The sequence below is a fragment of the Syngnathus leptorhynchus genome, chromosome 19 (genome assembly GCF_054491065.1).
Source record: "Syngnathus leptorhynchus isolate UIUO chromosome 19, UIUO_Slep, whole genome shotgun sequence".
Lineage (NCBI taxonomy): Eukaryota > Metazoa > Chordata > Actinopteri > Syngnathiformes > Syngnathidae > Syngnathus > Syngnathus leptorhynchus.
In genome coordinates, this window is record NC_141213.1 from 3,275,028 (window position 1) to 3,298,482 (window position 23,455).

General features: G+C 39.8%; 1 protein-coding gene across 3 annotated transcripts in view; it reads right to left on the bottom strand.

Annotated features, from left to right (window-relative positions):
• adarb2 (adenosine deaminase RNA specific B2 (inactive)) overlaps nt 1–23,455 on the bottom strand; it is a 182,030-nt gene that overhangs the window by 14,111 nt on the left and 144,464 nt on the right. For all 3 annotated transcript variants that reach the window (XM_085939648.1, XM_085939651.1, XM_085939649.1), the window contains 3 exons: nt 13,398–13,484; nt 11,912–12,864; nt 1,168–1,282 (listed from right to left, as the gene is read on the bottom strand). In XM_085939648.1, the coding sequence (XP_085795774.1) occupies nt 1,168–1,282; nt 11,912–12,864; nt 13,398–13,484 (1,155 nt within the window). The remainder of the gene's footprint in view (nt 1–1,167; nt 1,283–11,911; nt 12,865–13,397; nt 13,485–23,455) is intronic.

Here is a 23,455-nt window from a genome sequence, read left to right on the forward strand (position 1 = left end):
TCCATTGGCGACTCATGATTTCACTTTTTCCATATCTATCCTATAAGGCAATAAAAGTATGATTTTAGTGCAATTATGAACTATGTTGAAGTGAATGGAGAAGTTTTATTTTGGGAATAATTAGTGCTTTGGTGCCATCTTATGCAAACTTTTTTTTCTGTGTGTCACTTGGGGATTTTCACTATTTGTCATATAGCTCATGCACATATAGTGGGAGAAGCAAAAAAAATGATGAAGTGGGTTAGGAAAACAGCAAATTTGTTGAAATGATGAAAAAGTCAACCAATTCAAAAATTAGAATTATCACATGACGTTTTTAATAGGCCTATTAAAAACCTCATGTGATATATATATTTTTTAAATTTATAATATATATATATATATATATATATATATATATATATATATATATATATATATATATATATATATATATATATATATATATATATAATTGGAAAAATATATATATATTTCAATTTTCAATAGGCCTATTAAAAACGTCATGTGACTTTTTCATCATTTCAACCAATTTCACAACAAAAAAATGCTGAGCTGTTTTCCTGACCCACTTCACAAAAAAAAATGCAATAAAATCACTCTTGTCCCAAACTGAGCTTGAAACCAATATTGTCATTTGAGATTGATGCTTCAGTTCCCCCAAAGTTTATTTCCTAAATCTATTTCCGTTGTTGTGAGAACGCATACAAGCCTCTCGATTTCAGCAGCGTGCACAGGTGTACAGGCGACAAACCCCAAAGCAATGTGCAGCAAATATGAAACATGAATAAAGCATGAAAGATGAATGTGCAGTCATAACTCATTGTTTGACACCACAGTGAGAAGTGTCCTCCACCTCGCCGTTCCTCCACAGTGTCACACAGTCGGTCGTCACATTGAAGATGATCTTGTTCCGATTCCGACCGTGTCATCGACAAACTTGTGTCAAAGCTGCTTCAGCACGGAAAAGTCCGTCAAGCAAGGGAGACCGACTCCCAAACCTCAGATTGAGTAGTCAATAATTCATCGGGAAAATCTTCATAATGTTTCTCCCAAACTCCTTCCAGTTTCTCATCTTGTGTCTCTTCCTCCCCACTCACTCTTTATATTGCACCACCTCAATAATTCAAACGTTATATATATAAAAGTCAATGAAATTTACCATACCTCGGGTCATTACGATGCCTGCCAGGGATTTGTGTTGAGCGTAAGCCGGATTGCAGTCGCCCACCAGTGAGCGATACTTCTCCCTCACCAAGTGGAATATTGAATCGGCAAAGTCCTGGAAAACACAAAATGATTGCTGCCCTCAGTATCCACTGGAAACAAAATTTTGCACATTTTTGTTATGCTATCTGTATTTTTTCCCCTTTTGCCAGGTTCACTAATTCAGTCACCGCTCCTCTCTATTTTTTTTTTTTCCTCCCATAATCTCTCTCACTCTCTGCTTGTGACACCTCATGATGTCCTGTAAGCAAGTGGAGGCTTAATTTGTCCACTCTGCTGCCAATCAGTTGCCGTGTCCCGGTGATCCATTTAAGCTCTCATGGTGTGAACCCTGCTTGAAAACCTAAGCCTTTTAATAATAATTGCACTAGCAGAAGATTCAAAGAGGGTGGCATCTGTTCAACAGTGTGCAGTTAAGTGGATCACAAGTGAGAGATGCTGGCGTTGTTCTGAGGAGGTCTTCAATGCAAGGTTATCGCTGTGAACTGATCATGAAGATGTTTAGAAAAAAAAAAGTTTCGATTTGCTGGCAGATATAAGCAAATGTATGAACTGACTCTGAGAGTCTTTTTTTTCTGATTCGATACACAGTCACATTTTTGCTGCCACGTTCCTTGTACCTGAAAGTGACATGCAATTAAATCTTACAGAACTGCTCGGCAGCGTCAGCTGCTGTCGGTCACGGGCTGAACCCTGAGTCAAGTCCTCCGTGGCCCTGAGAGGCTTTTTTCATTGATGATATAACAGAGGTGAGAAAAGGTGGCAGCTCGGAAAGGCCCGGAGAGCAAATGGAGGAAGAGACCCTGACGTACAACCGTGTTGTCACATCCTTCTTCTGTTTCATATTAGCCTTTGTTTTTTTTTTTTACACAACCTGTACAATCACGCATGTATTCCTCCCTCACGACTTCTACCTTGGCCGTGGGCCTAATGTGGCAGAAAAATTGGGGCAAGGATCACGCTCCAGTCAAGATGATTGTCACGGCAACCTGCCGTCAACTGTGAGTGGGGATTATTGTGCGCCTGGCTGACTGGCCATCTTCCTCTTGATTGAACATTGAGTTTTACTTCGCTCCCGTAGCTACGTTCTCATATTTGCTTTTTTTCGAAATGTATTTCATTGAACCGATGAGTCTCGGCTAGCTGGAAACTACTGCAGCGGCCATTGTGTGACTCACCCCACCTGGTGTCTCTGCAGCATTAGTTCTGAACAATTTAACAAGCAATCCCTTCGGGCCTCTTCGGGATGGAGAAAACAAGCAGCAGGATTTATTTAGCAACTGCTTTGGCTGCACTAAAGGAGATTTATTGGAGGAACACTTCTGTCAAGGCTTGTACTCATAATCTCCTTTTGTCAAAGTGGAAATATTAGGTGTGTAAAGATGAGTTCATTCGGAATGAAAAATAGTTTATACTCACGGGATTGTTTGTAACTATATGTACACCTGCGCAAGTAATAAGATCCAAATCATTTTTTCTATACGTAAACAGATTATTTCAAAGGTGCAAGAATTGGGTGAGATAAGCAATCCATATATTTTTCATGTCAAATTTGAACATGCAGAGGTAAAGTACAATGTCACCAACAAATCTCCTGCTGCCTTTCCTCTGAAGTCAATATTGTACCAGAAACACAAAATGTCAATGGGGAAAATTTCTCTGCTGAGTCTTGACCTCAAAGTCAGCCACACTTTAATGTGTACGTGTCACGGGAGTGTAAAAAAAGGTTTAATATATTTGTGAGCTTCGTGACACTAAAGGAAAAATGACTGAAGATTTTTTTTTTTTTCCACAGGTAAAATGTTAAAGGCTCTTTCCTTTGTCTATATGCGGAGTACAATGCACTTTTGATGTATGTTAAATATTATAATGAAGTCACCATGTTGATGACCGTCTACGGTATGTTACGCCATTAATACGGGTTTGTGCTGCCGTCTCTCACACACACTCACACACAAACACACACTTTGAACCCAACACCTTCCCCTTCTTATCACCTGCCTGCAGAGTGGCCGGGGCAGCATAAAAATGGGGCCATGTCTTATATTTCTTCATAGAGGTATTTAACAATTCATTCTCTGGAGTTTTAATAGTGTCTGCCTTCTTGCATGGATATCTTCACTTCCATTCCCCACCAGCGGCTTTCCTTTTCACCATCCTACGTCTGACGCCGATCAGGAGCCTTTTGAAAATAATATCGAGTCATTTGATGGAAGTGTTTTGAGAATTGAAGTCTTGCCATGTGAGATATTTTTCCCTTTTCCCTGGCATCCAATGTTGTAATGCAATTATTTGTTTTGCTTTAGTGCAAGAAAACGTTGCGCAACATGTATGCATCATCGTGTCTGAATCAAATCTTGCCACTTGGCCTCCTATAGAACAGATTTTCTAACTGAACAGCAGGCCCCTCCCAGTCACATCAAGTCATCAGGGCTGCGCCATGTGGCCATCGTCATCCAAAGAGGCTGCTCCCTTTTAAATCCACACGCTTGATCTTCAGGAGTAGGAATAAAGGTACAGTATATGAAGTCGCAGTGACAGATCTAAGCCGTCTTTTCCTGGAGCTCACCTCACCTGTGCATGTGCGGGTGGGATGACGCGCCGCAGGCTTTCGTAAGCAAAAGCGGAACTCAAGCAGAGATTCCTCATTAGCTTGAAAAAAGGTGGAAACAGGACGTTAAGCCTGGTAAAGATCAGAGTCAAGGATGAGCAACTACAAGAATGATAGCGCCGTTCAAGAACCAAGGACTGTGATGACGCTAAACATAGAACGGGATCGTTATTTCTACACAGTCAATACATCCAAACCTTGACGCTAAAGGCATGGCGAAAGGCGTAAATGAATTTTTAGCAGTGTTTTTTAAACAACTCTTTCTTTGTTGATATCCTTGGCCCACCCGAAAGAAAAAAAAAATCCTATCCCCGCTAGTGAGGATAGGACTGTGAAAATTGCAAATGCCTGCAGTCTTCGTTCAAATTCTACATGCAAAAAAAATATTCAATAAAAAATATATGAAGGAGCTCTGCAAAGTCTCAAACAACTTGTACTCTTTCTATAAGATCTGGAGTCTAAGTAGCTACAGAATATCTCCTCTGGACTTACTACCTCATACCAACCCACGACTAACAACAATAATAAAAATAAAAAACAACTTTTCCAACTAACTTCATATGTTTGCTCCAATCCAGTACGAGCTCTTAAGCTGTAAACTAAACATTCATTTGAGGTAATGTGAGCCAACCCAAAACAGAAGCCAAAAAAAGGACTACAGGCAATGAATCATGACCACAAAACACAAATGTTAAGCATGGCAGACTCTGAAACTCATTATCAATCGAAATTAGAGTCATTTCATCAAACAAGTGTGACAACAAAAAGCCCATCTGTGGCAGCATTATTCAGTTAGGTTGAAAAGTATGTCAGGTCCACTAACTTTTCAAATAGACGCACTCGGGGGAGGTTCATTTCACCAGATGACACCGTATTTACAAAGCGTACTATTTACCTAAGCTCTTTCTAAAGCTTGTGTATCATGTTTAAAAACATAAATCTTTCAGATCAGGCAGGAGAAAAAAAAACATGCATTAGTGTCATGGATGAGGGGCATAATCTGATTTGTAACAGTATGTACTGTACATTAGATAGCATAGCTAAATACATATTTTTATTATGTTGAACATGCCTGCGACACAAAATAAAAGCCCTCTGATACAAATTATTTTTTATGTATTCGTAAAAAGTTTTCTTTTTAAAATACAATTCAACAGCATGTAAATCTGCATCCTCACCACGCAGGTTAAAAAAAGAAATCCGTTTGAATTTCTGATTTATTTTAAATGTTTTTTTAAAAATGACAAGTCATTTGTGGATTTTGGAGCAAAAATTCTGAATGTTTTTTTTTATATTACATGTGGAGGCATGCTGATTATGATTATTTAATTTATTTATTTTACTTATTCTATTTAGTTTTAACGTGTCACGGGCTATAATGAGACAAAAACGGTTGATTTAAGTATAAATCCTGTTCGACTAACCTCCGCGGGAAAGATAAAAAGCAACGATATGGCTCAAGCAACTTAATAATGTCAAGACAGTATAAAGCACACACCAGAGGCCTAATACATTATGCACCGAAGACTTCCTGCGAAAAGATAACATGACCCTACCCTTAGGGGAAACGAGGAGAGCAAAAGAGAACGAGGAGTAAAACAGACAGGCGCATGGAAAAGAGGCTGGGTCGAGATGAGAGGAAATAAAAGGGTCACTGATGAACATCCAACCAGTCTATCATCTCCGTTAGCAGGCCACCCGTGACTACTTGATTATATTACATAATATAACATTTGCACTATGATTCACCAGGGGGAGAGCAACTGTCAGTGTCTCAACAGATGGCTGTTGTTATTTCTTTAAAAATCTATTTAATAGGAATGAAGGACTAGAGGTTAGCATGTGGTCTTTCCGTGTCCTGCCATTGGCTGGCGATGAGTCCAAACTTAAAAGTTCCATTCATATTTTCTGCCGAAGCCAAACGAGAGAGGTTATTTGAAATCCGAATAATAAATAGATAGAAAATAATGTTCAGGTGCTGTGCTCAGAGACAGACCTTCCGGCTGTTATAACACAGTTGCAATTTTTTTTTTTTTTAATAAAAGTCATATATCGGTACTGTGTGTCCGCTCACATATTTACCCATCTAACAATAATGTTGGCCTCCCTACAGAGTTTAGTCTGGAAATTTTTATTGTTGATATCTGTCAGAGCAAAGAAAGATACTCTCATACTTTCCACCGAAATTGCATTGTGGTCAAATAATTTCTCTATCAGGCTTCCCGCTGTTGATCTTAGTCTTTTGCAAAACCTTTCATCAGGTGGGTCCATGTTGACATACTGCTGAGATTTACTCCCTTGTTTTGGTGGCAATTGAGTGGTGGAAAAAGCTGAGGTTTTTTTGTTGTTGTTGTTGACAACCTTCTCACCCCTCAGGACAAACTAAATGCTGGTTGTCAAACTCTAAGCATTGCTGTTCAACTGACATTTGGGAGATGTAAGCTTCCCCCCCCCAGCAGCATGTTTATCTTGCAGATAGACGCTATAAGTTTACAACTGGCCTTTGTAGAAACTAGCCTTGCTCTTTTCTTTGCTGATGAATATGTTTTCTATAAACGTCGCCCGACAGAAGTGATCTCTCACACACTCACACGTTCACACAGTGCAACAAAATATATTATTTACTTCACAGCCTAGGGAACATTTACTGAAAGCCATTATGTATCGTCAGCAAATGCTAGATTGACTGTAACAAATGCATTTGCTACTTTTTTGTCATCTTTCTTTTTATGTCAACTCATTACATGGAGGATACAAACTATCCTGTGGTCACATATAGATACTTTTTGTTGTAGAGTAGAAAATGCATTAAAACAGACAGATGAAGTCATCAAACGCAAAGAACACTAAAAGGTATTATTGGTATTACGGCTTTTAGCGCGTGAGTGCCGTTAACAGCTTTGGCCTCCGTGATGTGATTTGTAGTTGTGACACTATATTATGAATGAATATTAGGATTCATAGCAACCCTGTCCATCATTTGCATGCAGAGTTCAGCACTTCCTGCATAGAAGGTGAAGACGAGTCATCCAAAACAAAAACATCCTTTTGTGACAATAACAAAACAGGCAGCATTAACCAGGCTGCTTTCAAAATTTGAGGTGATCCCTGTGACCTATATTTGTCATGAAGATTTTCTGGAAGCACAAAACTAAGATGGAAAAGGGCAGAGGAGGAGAAAAAACAGATCATGGAGCGCCATTATAGTTCACTTTAAGGTACTATATTTATTTTAGTGAAAGTACCATGAATGGGGAAAGAAAAGTGTTTCAGTTTTTTTAAAATGTGTTTTTCAGTTTCATTTTGGCTTTAGTTTTGGTTAACCTTGATCACGATCCATGTTGAAAGGCATCTTGGTTCATTTTAGACTTCAGTAACATTTGAAATTCAAAACAGCAAATGTTGCTTTTAATCAAATGTATACCATGAACATTTGACCCTTTTGCTGCTGAAGTCATATTTAGAAAATATGAAACACTAGATGGGGCATAACAATCCAACCAGAACATTATGTTACATATATGACCCCCTTTTACATTATTACCCAGTGGTATAATGTAAAAATACACCGAGATGGAAAAAGAGGTGCTCCATCTATTAGTCAATAGTTCCGGGCACTGCACAGGTCCTAACTAGCTGCCTGCTGTATACTCATGGGCAGGCAGGCAGGCTGAAATATGAGGGCTGAGGACTTCCCAGAATGCTAAACTTTCTCTCTGCTGCCCCTCCATATCTCTCAATGTTCCCCATCCCCCAGACTGTGCCCTGAACCCAATCTGACGTCTAATTAATCCTGAAGGTCTTTTGTTCCGCTGAGGTTTCCCTCTTTTTCCCTCCCTACTGCAGTCCATCCATCCCCACCTCCCTCATCTTTTCCCAGGATTTTATCCCTCCACGGCAACACACCAACCGGCACGTTCTGTGCACTAAATACCCGCTAACCTATCTCAACATTTCTAGAGATGCCTTTTCTAGTCTTCCAAAAGCATAATCAGTGGATTTTGTCAGGAAAAATGATATTTGCTAGACCTAGACCTACAATAAATATACAATATATCAATACCATTAAATATCAATTTATAGATGTTCAAATATAAATATATACATTTTTATTTTTGTAATATTTTTAATTCTCCCTTTTTATTTATTATTATTATTATTATTATTATTATTATTATTGCTGTCTTCCACCCAGTCTACAAAATTAACCACTGACTTTTTATGATTGTCTACATGCTGCTTGAGTATTTGACTGATGACGCAATGGAAATGGAATACAATTGTATTTAGCATTAAAAAGACTTTCTCCCCCAAAAGGCTGCATTGTAATCTGTTTTAATACAACAATCAAGTGACATATGCTGAGTGTGCATATGTTAATATGTTGTTTTGACAAACAACATGATGCAGTGTGTGACAAAAAGGCTTCTTTTCCATAGACTGGAAGGTCATTAAAAGGCCAGACATCCAGAGCTCTCCTTGCCTGGTAGCTCGAGATAAACATACTACGCAGCAGCCACACTGGACTGGACCAATAGTCGTGATTTATCAGTTGCCATTTGCTACCTGAGCGCCTGTGAAATTGTAATGAACTTGGTTATGCTTTTAATGGAGTGTGAGGAGTTCCTGAGAATTGACTATTGCCAAGCTCCAGCATGCCGTGCAGGGGAAGAAGGAGGAGAGGAGGTCAGTCTCAAACAATGAAGATTTACAAGAGTATAGCAGATCTCAGGGTGAGATCTTCACAACAGATCACAGGGGCATATTTTTTTTTATATGCCAAGAGACTTGACCTGACCAATCATTTTGAAACCTTCTCGTTAAGGAATTTTTTGCGCAAAGCCACATGCTGACTCGGTACGTTAGATTTAACAGCCTGCAGCCTCATAGGTCATATTTTGCATATTTATTGGACAATTGAGAATGACGCTAACCTTTATAGGAACATTGTATTCAGGTGAAAAAGCATTATTTGGTAATCTCACACACCAAAATGTCTCCACTATTTTATTCAGTTTTGGAAATTATTGGTGTGATAGGGAACTTCATTGATACACGGCAGTCGCGTTAGTCCCCTTTCTTACATCAATTACAGAGGTCACAGACAATAATTAGCTTTGATTAGGGCTGTTAAGTTCATGCGTTCATGACTAATTAACTTTAATGAACTAATTTAACATCATTTTAATGTCCCTATTTTCTTTAACGCAGATGAACACATGCTTTGTTTTCATGACCTTTTGATTTTTGTGATACCTCGTGGTGAGAAGGCGGGCAAACAATAAAATACCAGTCATGTGCAACTGTTACGGCCGACGATTTCAATTTATTTATTTCATTGTTTTAATAGTCAGACGGGTGGGCTACCAGGGGAGCACAGTTGCTGCACCAAATGTCCTATTCTCATTACCGCACCCATTATTTTAAAGTGGCTACAGAATTCTCCAGTGCTTTCCACTAAAAACAATATTTCACAGGGAAACTCATATAGACATGGATCCAGCAACGGCTGGGAAAGTCAGGAAAAAAAATTGCGACTACTGAAGCATGGATGTAAAGATACATTACCGTATTTCCCTCAAAACCTACAATTTTCACAAAAGCTGTCAGTGCGCCTCATAGTCCGGTGCACCTTATATATGGACCAAATTTTGAAATTTAAACTGGCCCGAAGCATTGTGTCATGAAATCAATCATAAGTGTCCCGCTGAAGATGATGAATCATGAATCAAAAAGACTATGGATCATTATTCTGTGATTCCAAAGTACTTTGTTGCATCTGAAGTTGAAATAAAAAAGATAAAATGGAGAATGATTTGATTTGGATTAAAAATCTGACATGATGCATTAATGGTGCGCCTTATAGTCCGGTGCGCCTTATATAAGGACAAAGTTTTAAAATGGGCCATTCATTGAAGGTGCACCTTATAGTCCGGTGCGCCTTATAGTCCGGAAAATACAGTATACTACGCAAAACATGCAAATGGCCACTGTCTTCAAATAGTTTGTCAGGCTATTTGCAAGACAACCTTTGGATGTTTATCACAGCTGATCCCTAGAGGACAGTGTGCTATGCTAGCTGTCACATAGTGTTGATCTGCTGTCATCACTGTCCACATACTGTGGTTGTAACACAAACAACACTGGTAACAAAGTCCTCTCAAATGTGTCGTTCACACCTTCATTCTCCGCGATTTTTTTTTGAAGATGAGCGTCTTGGCTCGATCACTGTCTCGAATGTGTTGTGGCGATATTAATTAATGATCAGGCTGTCACAGCTGTTTATAGTGAGACAGATTAGAAGTGGGAGAGATGAGACAAAGAAAGCAATCTGTTGGCGATCCGCCTCCTGACAGGGGTCACCTTCACATGTCTCAAATCATATTTAATTTGCTGCGCTAGAGGCAGAGAAATTACTCCACTTGACCATTTCGTAGCCTTCTCTATCTGCGAGGGACTTAAATGAATCAAATCACTTTGTCACATTTCATCTTAGATGATATCACGACCAATATAAGTATTCTGTACGGCGCTTTGTTTACATCAACTATAATACTGCCCGTTTTGAACCTTCAGTCATTTTCAGCTTCCTTTCCTCACTTTCTCCTTCATTAACCTTAATTGTCATTCAGGCGCTGCCGCAGAGCACATTTCCCTAATCAAATGAACCTTAATCCAAGGTGGCAGAGTGCAGCAACCTGACCACTAACCTTCCTTCCACAAGCAACTGCACCGTTTCAAGCTCAGGCGACATGGCAACACGCTGCTGCGTTGTGACACAAATGGGAAATGGATTCAATGGCCAATGAAAAGAAGTCTAATCATTCCACTTGGTGAAATAAGTGGCGGGACTACTTCAACACTCATTGGAAAGACGAAAGGTATTTTAAGAAGGAGGTGAGGTTAATGAGCGGCCAAGTATATAATCTTTCACTGACTTGCTCTACTGCAGTTCTGTCCTTAACATTAACAAAGCAGTTTAAGGACAAACCAAGAGTGATTGGACACTGTATGTCTTTGCAATGATATTGGATCCAGGAAACCATAAATGGCACAGCACCATACCTAAGCAAAGTTTGGCATAAGAATTGCTTCTCAAAAATAGAGCGAGATTATTTGTGCAAGCGACACTTGAACACATCATATTCCAAACAATTATTCCCACATGCATGTCCCTAAATTGTTGAACTTTTCTCCTTTCTTCTGTAGCATTTGAAATGAATAATTTGTGACTCTAGCAGACAGCGAGCATGACTTTCAAGAAATTTCCACAAAAGATTGCTCCCTGGAACTAAACTGGTGCGTCAAATCCTCTTAAAATGGCTTTAGACACCGTGGCGGAAGGGAGAAAGGAAAAAAGTTTCTCTCAGGCAAACGTGCAGGTTTGCTAGGTTGATGTCATGCTCTGGGGAAGGACACTTGCCAGTTTATTTCTTCAAGGATGGGAAAAGGATGTTAATACTACACAACATGTGTCAATGAAGGCCTTCAAGAAAAGTACAAGAAGTGATATCTGGTGTTTTTTTTAAAAAAAAAATTGGACAGTTTTTATCACAATTGAAGATGGAACTGTTTACTGATCATAGAGATCCGGAATACAATTACGCATCACCACAAACATGAGAATACAAAAGAACGCAAGTTCTTAAGATGGCCAATAATAAGCTTTAAAGTCTCCAAACAACAAAATCAATCAGTCTGAAAATGTAATTAGGTTAGTTTTCTTTAGATGGAATTCTGCAGCTGAAATTACGTTTGGAATAGCACCAACAGGTGCCAGCCAATCTTGTAAGCGACTTCCAATTTCCTCATGTTCCTCAAAAACTAGTTTTCTCGCTCTGATTGCAATTTGGGTATTTGGGTAAATGGCCATGACATGGGTGCAGTGTTTTTGTTTGTCTATTTTTGTTATGCTTTTTTGTTCTATCTGAGTAAGAGAATGAATTTATACTTGTAGTGGCTGCGAGGCCACAACACAGTCGGCAAAATTGCCAAAACTTTTAATTGTGTCCTGTTCTGGATTTTGTTTCATTTGTGCCAAAAAAAAATGTAGATACACAGACGAGGTCTCACCTGGGGTAAATGAGGGCATATCTTCCTGCTGGTCTTGAGAGCCATCCTGCCTTCAGGGACTGTCCTGATATTGAAGAGTGCCTCAAGAGCACACTGGGCAGCCTGGGTCTTGGCCATCTTCTTGCTGCGTCCACAGCCCTCAAAGATGCGGCCATCCACTCGTACCGCCATCACAAAGCTACGCAGCCTTCTGCCCTGGGTTCGCTCAGAAAGACAGGCATAGCGCAACCCTGGACGGAGCTCATTGAGCAGGACCACAGGACTCTTAGGTCCATCTGGCTCGGGAACTATTCCGCCTAACCTCTGTTGAGCCTGTACCATCAAGTCCAAGGTATGGCGGAGCAAACGTCCATGCCTCAGTAGCTCACTTGATAATAACTGACTTTCAGCTTCTGAGTTGCAAAAGGTAAAGTCTGCAGAACAAGGGGAAGAGTCAAACTCCTTGAAAAGAGTGTCAGGGAAACCAGCTTGGTCTGAGGTGAAGTCAGCTGATGGGTTTGAAATGTTTCCCATGGCTAGGTGGGCCTGAGGAGCATTGGGAAATTGAATAAAGGATTTCAGGGCTTGCTCTGCTGCCCTCATCTTTGCTTTCTTCTTAGTTGGACCCGTTCCTTCAAAGGTCAATCCGTTAACTTCGACAGCAATGGAGAAAACAGGAGCGTGGACCGGACCCGTTTGGGACACCATGCGATACTGAAGACCAGGCCGGAGCTCATTGAGCTGAACTAAAGCATTCTTTGGTGCCTCGGACCAGGACACTTTCTTATAGATCAGACGGAGTTGGCTCAAGTGACCGTTGTTGTCTTCTTCCAGAGGCCGTTTTCTCTTCAGACTAGAAGTCCCACTTCTTGAAGGTTCTGAACAGAAGAGTGATTGACGCTCAGCAGATGCTAAGGAACGATCCTCCAAGTTATCAATGTTGCGGTTTTCTTTCACCTCCGCACTGCTGGTACCTGGAGAGAAAGAATGTACTTAATCTCTTCTGAACAAAACAGATCTAGGAAATCTCTCTGGGCAGATTGAACAACTCGATATACGATGAAACGATAATTAACCAATCTCATACCACGGGCTTGGTGATTTTTAGACCTTTTAAAATACAAATCCCTGAAAACGGGAATGATATCTACCAAGCCACTCTGTAATCTTCCCCTAAATTGGTCGGAAATCCTTGGTGTAAGTGAGAAACAGTAAAAATCCCATTTTTAACGGGGGTGGGGATTCCACCATTGGAAGGTGGAGTGAGAAAGGATGCGAAAACTATCTGTGGTCTGCTTTATGTTTTTCACACTTCTATCCACCATGACAACAGATGCCGAGATGATGACGTAAAATTAACATGAATGTTTTGATCTTGCCCAAGTGGGTGATTTATATCAGATTGGACATTAACATGTTTGTCTATCCAGACTTGGACCCATGGATTAAAACTGATTCCGATCATCTCGATAGCTACAAAGTAAGAAAACGAGAGACACAATCTTACTTAAACTGTCCTCGTCTTCAGTGCTGCTGGTCCCAGGACTTATGTACTTGAAGGGAGTGATCAATGCCGACAGCATACTGACTTTCTCTGGAGGTGAGACAAAGGACATGCACAGTCAACATGAGCAAGGAAAGATTTTGATCGTATCATTGATTAAAAGCCTTGATAAGCATTGGACCAAATATAAAAACACAGCTTATGTGATTCTTTTTTTTTTCCCGCCCATGTTTGATCATGAACACAGACCCTTCACTTTTGGTGATAAACTTGCCTTCTTATTAGAGCTAAATTGAAGCTTTCGCCTGTTACCCCCCAGGGGACCTCCTGTAGCCCAGGTATGCGTGTTGTTTGCAGTTTGAAGGCCTATTAGAGCAAACACTTAGCCTGGCGCTCTTCATGCAGTACTGAGCCGAATTGACAGCCCAGTCTGGCTCCTTAATTACACTCCCTCTGTGTTTGGAACATCAGCTAATCATCAATAAAAGAGATTTCAAGGAGAGGGAAGGTTTTGCAGGATGAATGACTTGAAGCAGGAGGATAAGAGTTTGAGGTAGTCTCGGACCGAGACAATTTCGTCTCGCTAAATGTTGTATAATTTGGTGCAACATTACAGTGCAGTAAATGTTTGGATAAGAGCAGAAGGTTATAAAGGTGAGCTCTTCTCATCACAGCTTAACAACACTACAGAGGCTAAATAAGTCACGAACACGTTGATACGCTCTAAACACAGACGTTGGAATTGTCCTGGTCCTTATGGACCAACATTACAAACCAGCCTTCTGACCTAATTATGGCCAAAAAGCCAAAAACAAGCAATAATTTGGAACCACAAGAGTCTCCAGATTATCGTTATTTAGACCTTTTTCAAATCACTGTATGCAGTTTCTTGGGCCTTTTGTAAAAACGTGGTTCTCCATATTTGTTTTCTTAGAATCAAACGGCAACATCACAAACACATCTGCTTCTGCCAAGCCCAACATCCCAACAGGCTTTGAAATTTAAGTGTTTAGTGCTCCAGCTATAAAAGAAGAGGCTGCATAAATTGCGATTACATCTGGAGTACAAGCACCTCTCGGTTATAAATGTCCAAGTAGATTGATTTTCATTCGCTCAATTGCATTTGTTTGAAGAGTAATGGGACACTTTCCTCAAAGAACCAAACCTTCCAGATTTTATGTTCTATTGCATGGAAAAATAAGCAGTTTAAAAATGTCACGCCCGATGTGGACACTGTTAGCTTCCTTGTGTGCCCTTCACACTTATCTCTCATCCATTCCTTCTCATTCATCAGCGGGATGAATGAAGGAGACAATGAATGCCAATAAAGTCTCAGCTCACTGCATCCATCCCCTCGGCACATTGCGTGACACAGACGGACGGGATGACGCTCCACCAAAGTCGGAAAAACGGAGGAGAGCCTCGGCACGTGGCCACTGGCTCCTGATCGTGACAATAATTTGATGTGTGACTCCTTGCTCTTCCTGTATCAGTTGTGAGGAGAGGGTAATGAGCCCAATCAGATTTCCCCATGGCTCAGCATAACGAATGGGTCAGATGAGTAAAGGCAGATGCTACCCAAACAGACTGTGGGGGGGAAATCATTGACTGAATTCTTCTCTGTCTCGCTCTTTTCTTCTTCTTTGTTGTTATAGGGAAATCATTTTGAAAGTCACTAAATTCATGAAGGAGACAAATTGAATTTTGTGTACATGTAGAAATATGAATCACTTTTTTTGGGACCCCAGGGAAAATTAGTCTGGCCAAGTTTGTTTATTATTATTATTTTTTGGGCAATTTTATTTTTGCAGCACATTCAAAAAACACTTGAAAGTACCGCGCCTGGATTCACATCTGAACAAACTCAGAACATTGGATGATGAAAGCTTTTTAATGTCACACTTGCAGTGTAGAAAAATGGTGTTGAAAATAGCAATACAATATGAATTTTTCACACCATGTTTCTTTTATGTTGTACATCTGATCTTGTAAAGAATCTTGCCTCTTGGAAGTAATGTAAAAGCTTTTAGCACTAGAAGGATCTCAAGAATTGGGCGTTATAATGCCAAAAGGCTTTTTGGGGGAAAAAGTGAAGGTGCATTTAAAAAAAATGAACAAACCTGCAATGGAAATTTAAAATTGGTCAGAAAAGTAGTCTTGATAGAGAAACACATTTTTTTTTTTTGGCCTCAGTCATTTTGGGAGTACAAAGCCACCAAAGATATAATGCTCATTACCCACGGCTCATTCACAAGCAATCGGAAGAAGCTGAGGACTCAAACCCGGATGAAGTTTGTCGCCTCGCTCACTTGATAACAAGCACTCCGACGTATTTACAAAGCACAGCCAGGAAGTCTTTGTGGTAATGACACAAAGCAGGTCAGCCATGTCTCTGCCGCTCACTATTTTGTTGCACATCTTGCTTTCGCTCCCGTGGCACCTTCAACATACGCAGCATTGTCATCCACACCAAAGCTTGAATATGAAATATGGCCGTGCTTCTCTTTAGTAACTTACTTCATCTTCTCATATATGTACAGAATGGCAGACAGCTGACAAGAATACTCAGTGGAGCGCAAACCTCCTCCAAGGATAAGAGGTGGAAGTAAGTGCTTTTGTCTTCCGTTGATCACAGTGACAACAATATTATTAATGTAACAGTTTACGGAGAGAAACATACTCGGGTGCCAGGCCAAATAGTTGATGAACAGATATCCACTTAAATAACAGTACGGTCAAATTTCAATTATATCTAGAGTATTGAAAAATATTTCTGAAAAAAAAGTGTATTTTTCCAATGAAATCAAATTTCCATTTCATATCATGACAGATCAAATATGACTCGTTCCCATTTTTTTTTCCTTTCATGCAAACTGATGCGCTGTTGGTTTAGACAAAGCACAGATGGGACGTGGCCACTTTTTCAACCGGCTGTTCCATATCGCAGAGCCCAACACATCTGGAAGGCAGCGAGAAGCATCTTTGCACTAATTTGTTTGTCACAATACATCGAAGGTACGATCTGTCATCCTGCCATGCTTACGTTGTTTGAAGAACATGGCTAGTCATAAGTTTTTGGCAGATTGGCTGCTTGGCCACGAGGGATTCGCCATCTGACTGACGGAGGCAGGGATTGTGTTGGCAAAAAAAAGGGAAAGACTTGAACTCAATGAAACAGAGAGATGAAAATAGTGCCCGCAAGCATGCACAAAGTGTGATGTCAGTATATGACCTCGGGCAAATAAAAACATCAGTGACAATTTAATGTGGCATTTCAACATTTCACCTACCGGGAGGTGGGAATGACCGAATCTTCTTTTTTGTTTTCCATTTATAGCTTGCGGTCTGACATTTTCATAAAAAGAGTCACTCGCCACAATATTAGGTACATCAAAAGATTGAATGAGAACAATGGAAAAATATCAAATAATTGAAGTTTTGACACAAATTGTTACCGATTGAAGTGTGACTTTAATGTCAAGTATACGGTTGTGAATATTTATATAGATTTTTCAGGCTGGAAACAAGGTGCTTTTGAGTGAAATGTTAATGGCTCTGTGCTGGTAGAAAGATCTATTTTTTTTCAGGTGGGGGAAATAAAAAACACTCATCTGTTGACAAGCACTTTCCTGGAGTACTTAAGTACAAATTAATATTGCAGGGGAGGATGTCGCTATGGTAATAGTAGCTGCAAAGAGACTTCAGAGCACTTCACATCTCAGACTTTAAGGTTTATTTCCATTGAAAAGGTAAAAGCATCCACGTCCCGCTTTGGGCCTGAAGTCTGAGCTTGCTCGAAGAAACGTTACACGACGACTTATATTTCTTTTTATTTATTAGCGTGATTGAATTATAGCCAGCCCTCACTCTGAAAATGCATAAACCAACCAACAAACATCCCACCACAAGTTCACTTTCTCTATATCACTTGTGTGTGGCATTCAAGGAGGATTGAACTGGTAGGAAAAATTAGCATTCACATGCCATAAATAAACGAAAGAGCTGAGAGAGAAAGACAAAAAGAAACCATATTCAGTATTTAGTTGTGGTTTTTTTTTTTCAAAATGTCACCACATTCTGAGAAGAGGCTTAAATAATGAAATGGTAGAAGGGGCGCCTTTAGACGTCATAAAAGGCTTTTGCTGTATTTCTTTAACTAGGTGTCACGAAGGTGAAGGTGCGTTTCCTATTATGTGACAGCTTTAATACTGGCTATTCCCAAAAGTCTAGTACGTCTTTAATCTTTAATTTCCCTGCCACTTCCTTTGTGTTTCTTACTTTTTGTTCAGTCATTTCTTGGGGTACTTAAATTCAAGACGCCTTAAGTTGCTTTCTATAAGGATTTTTAAATTTAGTATTGGCCCCTAAATGAGTCAAAACTTAGATATCTAAATCCCAAGGAAACAATATAAATTAATTTGATTTACTCTTTTAGTGCTCATAGTAGAAAACATGGTATTGGAGTCATACTGACTATTATTATCAGTGTGAAACATAAAAGGAGTCATATCTAAAGTTCTTAAAATTGCTTCCATTCATGCAAGCTTTTCATCTCCCACACACGCCTGTTCTACCTTCCCAACATGCCTCAATAAATTCTAAGTAATCATGATGCAGGGAGATGTCGTTAGAAACGTGTGCAAGTTTCAATGGGCGCACCGGAGGCTTCATTTGTACAACATTCACTTCTTTTGACTTTGAAGTGTGCATCACACCTGACTTGAAGTGGGGGGGGGAAACTGGTGTTTCTGCTCCTTTCCATTTTTTGAAGTTAAAGTACGGCTCGGGAGTTATTTTAAACTAAAAAAGGAAATAGTTTCCATTGGTTGATATGTTACGTCAATGTGCTACACTCTGATATATTCAAATGAGATAAGTGAACACGGTTTTATAAACGTTTGAAGGAGATACAAGCGGTGTGCCCCATTTACATACAGGATATTCTTGAATTAGATCAAAACTGATTTGGTGTGCATGGATGGGAAATAATCAGTCATGTAATTCCTATCAAAAAATTCTATTAGCACATTTTCTTGGAGAATATAGCGTAAGGTATATCATGTAAGCTGAGATGCTATCTACTTTCTGTTTGAGCAAAGCTTTTTTTTTTTTGCTTATGGTGCATGACCCAAAACAGGCAAGTTCATGCAATGGAACACCGGCTTAGTATTGCTCTAATAGACTCTGATGGGTTGAAACAAACCGAGCTTGGCAGTGGTACACAACATGGCTGTGTGTAATAGAGAGCATCCTAAATGCTCTCTGACACTAATACAAGCCTCTGTCTGTTTAGATCCATACAAGTGAAAAAAAAAAGGGGAGCACGCTGTCCTTGCCTATAGTCCTACTGTCTACTGGGTGTGTAAGCATGCCGACGTAACTTACCAGGAAATGTAGTAACCGTTCAGAATGTCATCTTAGATATTAACACCATCACTAACAGAACTGATATATGGCAAAAACAATATACACAAGAGCTGGTCGTTTGCTGAATTATCTCTCGGAACAGAAGGTGATAGCAGACTTACTAGGAACACACAAAGCTTTGGTAATTCTCACTTTTATATTTTGATTTTCACTTCAGTTGTATTGACTCATCATGAATCATCTTTCCTTTTCATTTTCACCGTGTGTAGTCTTGGAAATCCCTATTGAAGCTCGGATTTGCTGTTCCTCACATAAATTCTATTGGTATTGTTCCCTAAACACTGGCATGTGATATGAACACAAGCAGCAAGCCATACTATGTTCATATTTTGCTGTAAAAAATTAGGATGTTTATGACCATGTTTACTATATATTTTCATACATTGCTGAGCAACTCTCGGTTTAACTAACAAAAATGTTTCTTGTGTTGTGACGGGTCACTTATCTCTCGATTATCAATCTGTCTTGAACAACCCCCCAAAAAAACACATTTTCCCAAAAAATAGTGACTAATTCGATATTCAAAGTGGAAAAAAAACTCTCAGAGGGAAAAAAATTGTCTGAAACTTACCAAAAGTTGATTATCCCAGGGGGGAGCCAGTGCCCCTGCAACCCCCCCTCTAGCTCCACCAGTTTCCATGGCATCAAATTTGAAAGTTTTCTCAATAGACGAGCCTCACAGAAAATACAAGAAAATACAAAATTTGCAATGCACACTTTAATTTCAGCCCAATGGCTGTGTGTTGTCATGTCTCATTGCCTGATCAAACTGTGCCTTTGCCTCCAGCAGAGAGCCTCCATCCTAGTCACATGTCCCTGGAAGCAGCTTCCCTACCTGGCTGCACGGTGCCCTGCCTGTCAAACCGACTATCTACCTATCAATCTAGACGTGTGTCCACCTGCATGTGGCGATAAGGAGCTGTGGGTGTCTGTAGCCCTGACACCAGCTGATTTATGCCGACCCATTCCCTTCAGGAGTCCAGTTTGTGAGAAAATCACCAGCAACGCACACTGACCGTGCAAAACCAGTCTATATCTCTCCGCCACTCTGAAAGATGACAATGAGCTGTTACTTCTTTATTCTTTCTGATCTTAAAAAGGCTTTCCCACAAACAGCACGAGTCATCTGATCATTTTTTTTTACATTTGCCAATTTCAATATGAATGATTGTATTTCAATTATTGTGTGTAGTAATCACATGGTCATTGATATGAGCCTCCTTGATTAAAGCTTTTTTAAAAAGCGGGTATATCATCTTTACTTCTTTTCTTGCAACGCTGGTGCCAAGTGACTCTGAAATGATACAGTCATAATGAAACAATGAGCCTCTGCACGGTTTTAGCTTTCGCACGACTCTGATAGAATATCATATTGTATATTGAATACACCCAGTCTGTTTGCTGAGATAATTAAATTCTCAAAGGATGTGAAGAGATGCAGCACGTAAATTAATTTGAGCTGCGGCAACAGAAAGGATTTATACCTCTTTAGAGGCCGTATTCACTCCCAGAATAAATAAAATGGATTTTTTTTAATTAATTACTGTTCCAGAGCCATTAAAGAGCACCAATTAACAGATCACTAAAATACAGACGACACTTTTGATGTGTTACGATGACAATGTAAATCATTCCCTTCATATTGCAGAAGAGTTAGATGTTTATCCAGAATATGGACAAAGCAAACTAAATATATATAAAATGCTGACTGAAGTAAAATCTTTCTGAATGCTAAACCAGAATTATGACTGATATAGTTTTATGTGTCTTGGCTGTGATAATATGGGGCTGGATTTAATAGCCTGGTTGTTAATCCATGTCAAGAAAGGCAAAAAGGGTCCATTTGACATGGGATAACTTCGCCTTGTAATTAGAAAACCTCATTAAGTTCATTAAGTCATCCCTTGTGTTTGGGGGATTTGTTTTACATGCACCGCAAATAGAACTCTGCTACCAGAATGTAGGCTAACACAGGCGCTTCTCTTCTTGACAGAAATCACCACGAGGCATTTAGGCAAAGGGACAATTGTTTGGGATATTTAAATAAAGCATTTTTATGATGATCACACCATGTTGGATAACAAAAAAAAAAAAACGGTGAGTGAATTCACAGTCGCACTACGTTTACAGGGAAGGATATCAGTGTGACATATCACTGAGTGGCCCTTTGTCTTTTCTATTTATTACTGGCCTTGAGCGACACTGTAACAGATGACTAGACAGCACAGCTAAAGGCCCTATTTTTTTTTCCCCTTCAAGTTTGCCCAATGATTGTAATTTGGGTGTCAGTGAAAGCAGTGATTTATCATAGGTGGGATTACTTAGCGGGCAACAAGCAGGGTGCTATTCATCTCTGTAGCAGACACAAACTCAGTCAGACAGACACCGTTGTTGCCAGTTGCGAGCATTGAGACTGATGCGGCTGGTGGAAAAATAATGACCTGGACACTCTGCGTAGAAGTGATGAGCAGAAAAGCAAAACAGTTTACTCAGATAATATTTTGTATTCTGAAGGGGAGCAAGAGGTGAGTTTCCCTATGGAAGTGAAAAACCGGGCAAAGTCATGTTTTCAGTCCACTTAGTCATTTTCTTTTAGGAGGAAGGGGGAAAAACTCACCTATTTGCTGCTCAGGCCAAAACCATATCAAATTTTTTTTGCATTTTACAGCCAGGTAACAACTTTTAGTCAGATTATGTCGAAAAAAAAAAGCGGAATTGCTGCCTCCTTGGTAATTATAGCACTTACTAGCATTTAAAAAAATCTTTATAAAGTGCATTTTTTTCTGCATATTACAATATTTTATTCCATGATATACAAGCACATTCCTGAAAACACATGCTCCTGTATTGCCCCCCCCCCCCCCCCCCCACACTCATCTGCTTTCTTCTGCCCTGCCAGGCCTAAACAGCAGCCTGTGCTGCTGATAACAGACGAACCATTTGCTTCCCTGCAGGTAAAAAACAAGGTGGACACCCAGATACCGTGCCTCATGCAGCATGCTGAATTTACAATAAAACCTCTGTGGCATCAACATAAATCTACAGCATGTGCGTGTCCGGGATATGCATGACTTAATGCCCTGGTATGAATGCCAGAACATCTATTCGTTTTAGGGGGAATGCAGACACACAGTGGAGGCTCGGTACTTATTATTCAACAGTAAATGCGTAGAATTGCATTTTTCAGGAAAAACATAATTGTGAAGTCACTCATTAACATTATTTTACACTTTAGTTACATCTGTGATACAAATATGATTACCAAGCACTAAAATTGGCTGTTGATTTGCATAACGGCAAAAATAGTCATCGGATGGACTTCGGATAAATAAAACTGCAGAATTGAGACTGGAGAAAGACAAAAAAACGCGATGACATCTGTAGTCCGCTCAATCATTTGAGTTGTATCAAATGAAAAAGTAATTAAATCGTTTGAGGATGTCATTGGAAATGAGAATTCTGCCGTATGATGCCCGCAGCTTATCGCGTGTGCGTTTGTAACAGACGACACCTCTGTTGTGCATCGGTAGCCGACGCAGCTAGTCGCTCCTCATTAACCTTTCGAAAGATAAGCTTTTTTTTTTTTTAAAGTCATGTTTGAACAGCCTGTGTGAAGTATCTCCCACTGATATGTGACTAACCAACCACCCACAAGCGTCTTTCCTCCTCATCTTTCGCATTCATTATTGCTCTTCCATCACCTCTGCCGGATTACCAGAATTAAATTTCAATTTTAATTACAGGCCTCAAAATCTCCATGAATCTCGCACCTGAGCCACAATGATTCAGGAGAACAAGCATTCTGGGATGGCGTGCTGTCGCGGGCTGCTAACAAGGTTAAAAGGTGCGCAGTGTGTGTAATGGGAAGCAGAGGAACTCACTGAGCAATCGTTAACACTATATTAGGTACTCTCCCTCTTTGTCTCTTGCTATGTTACCTTCTTATTTTCCCAGTGAAATACACAGAATGCCTTGTTAGAGGCACCAGGCTAGAAGTAATGTCATTTTGTTAAGTGGCGAATGCGAAGGTGCCAGATGTGGCGGATGCCGTGACGCAGCAAGTGTTACGTTATCTGTTTATTGCGCTGATGCTGGATCATTGGAATAGAGGTCAAATTTCTTTAATGACTTGATGATTTTTGATTGGATTTTTCTCCAAAATATAAAAGCAAAAATAAGGGTGTCCCATTAAGAGGACAAGTGCCACCTCTAGGATTTAGACAAGACGAGCCGCTGCCTATCGAGAGAATAATCACTGAGTCTGCATCGTCAAAGTGAGACTGAGCAACAGTGAATCGTACATATGCTCTTTGTCTCAAGCTGCAGGCTTGTGATTTAACCGCGAACAATGTCATGCAGTCTGTAATACAATTATGCGTGAGAGGACTACACGTAGGAATGGTGAAAGGGGTTTTTGTGATAGGATTTCACGACTATGAAAAGAGATTTTCTAATTAAGCACTGGTGCATAATAGAAGTCTTTGAGCTTTCAACTGTGCGAAATTGTGTGGCAATTAGATAATCATCTATGTTGGACACACAAAAAAAAACATTTTCAAGATAACAATTATTTTGTGCAAACTTTGAACCATTATTATATTACAACAACACGATTAGTCAAGGACATGCGTAAC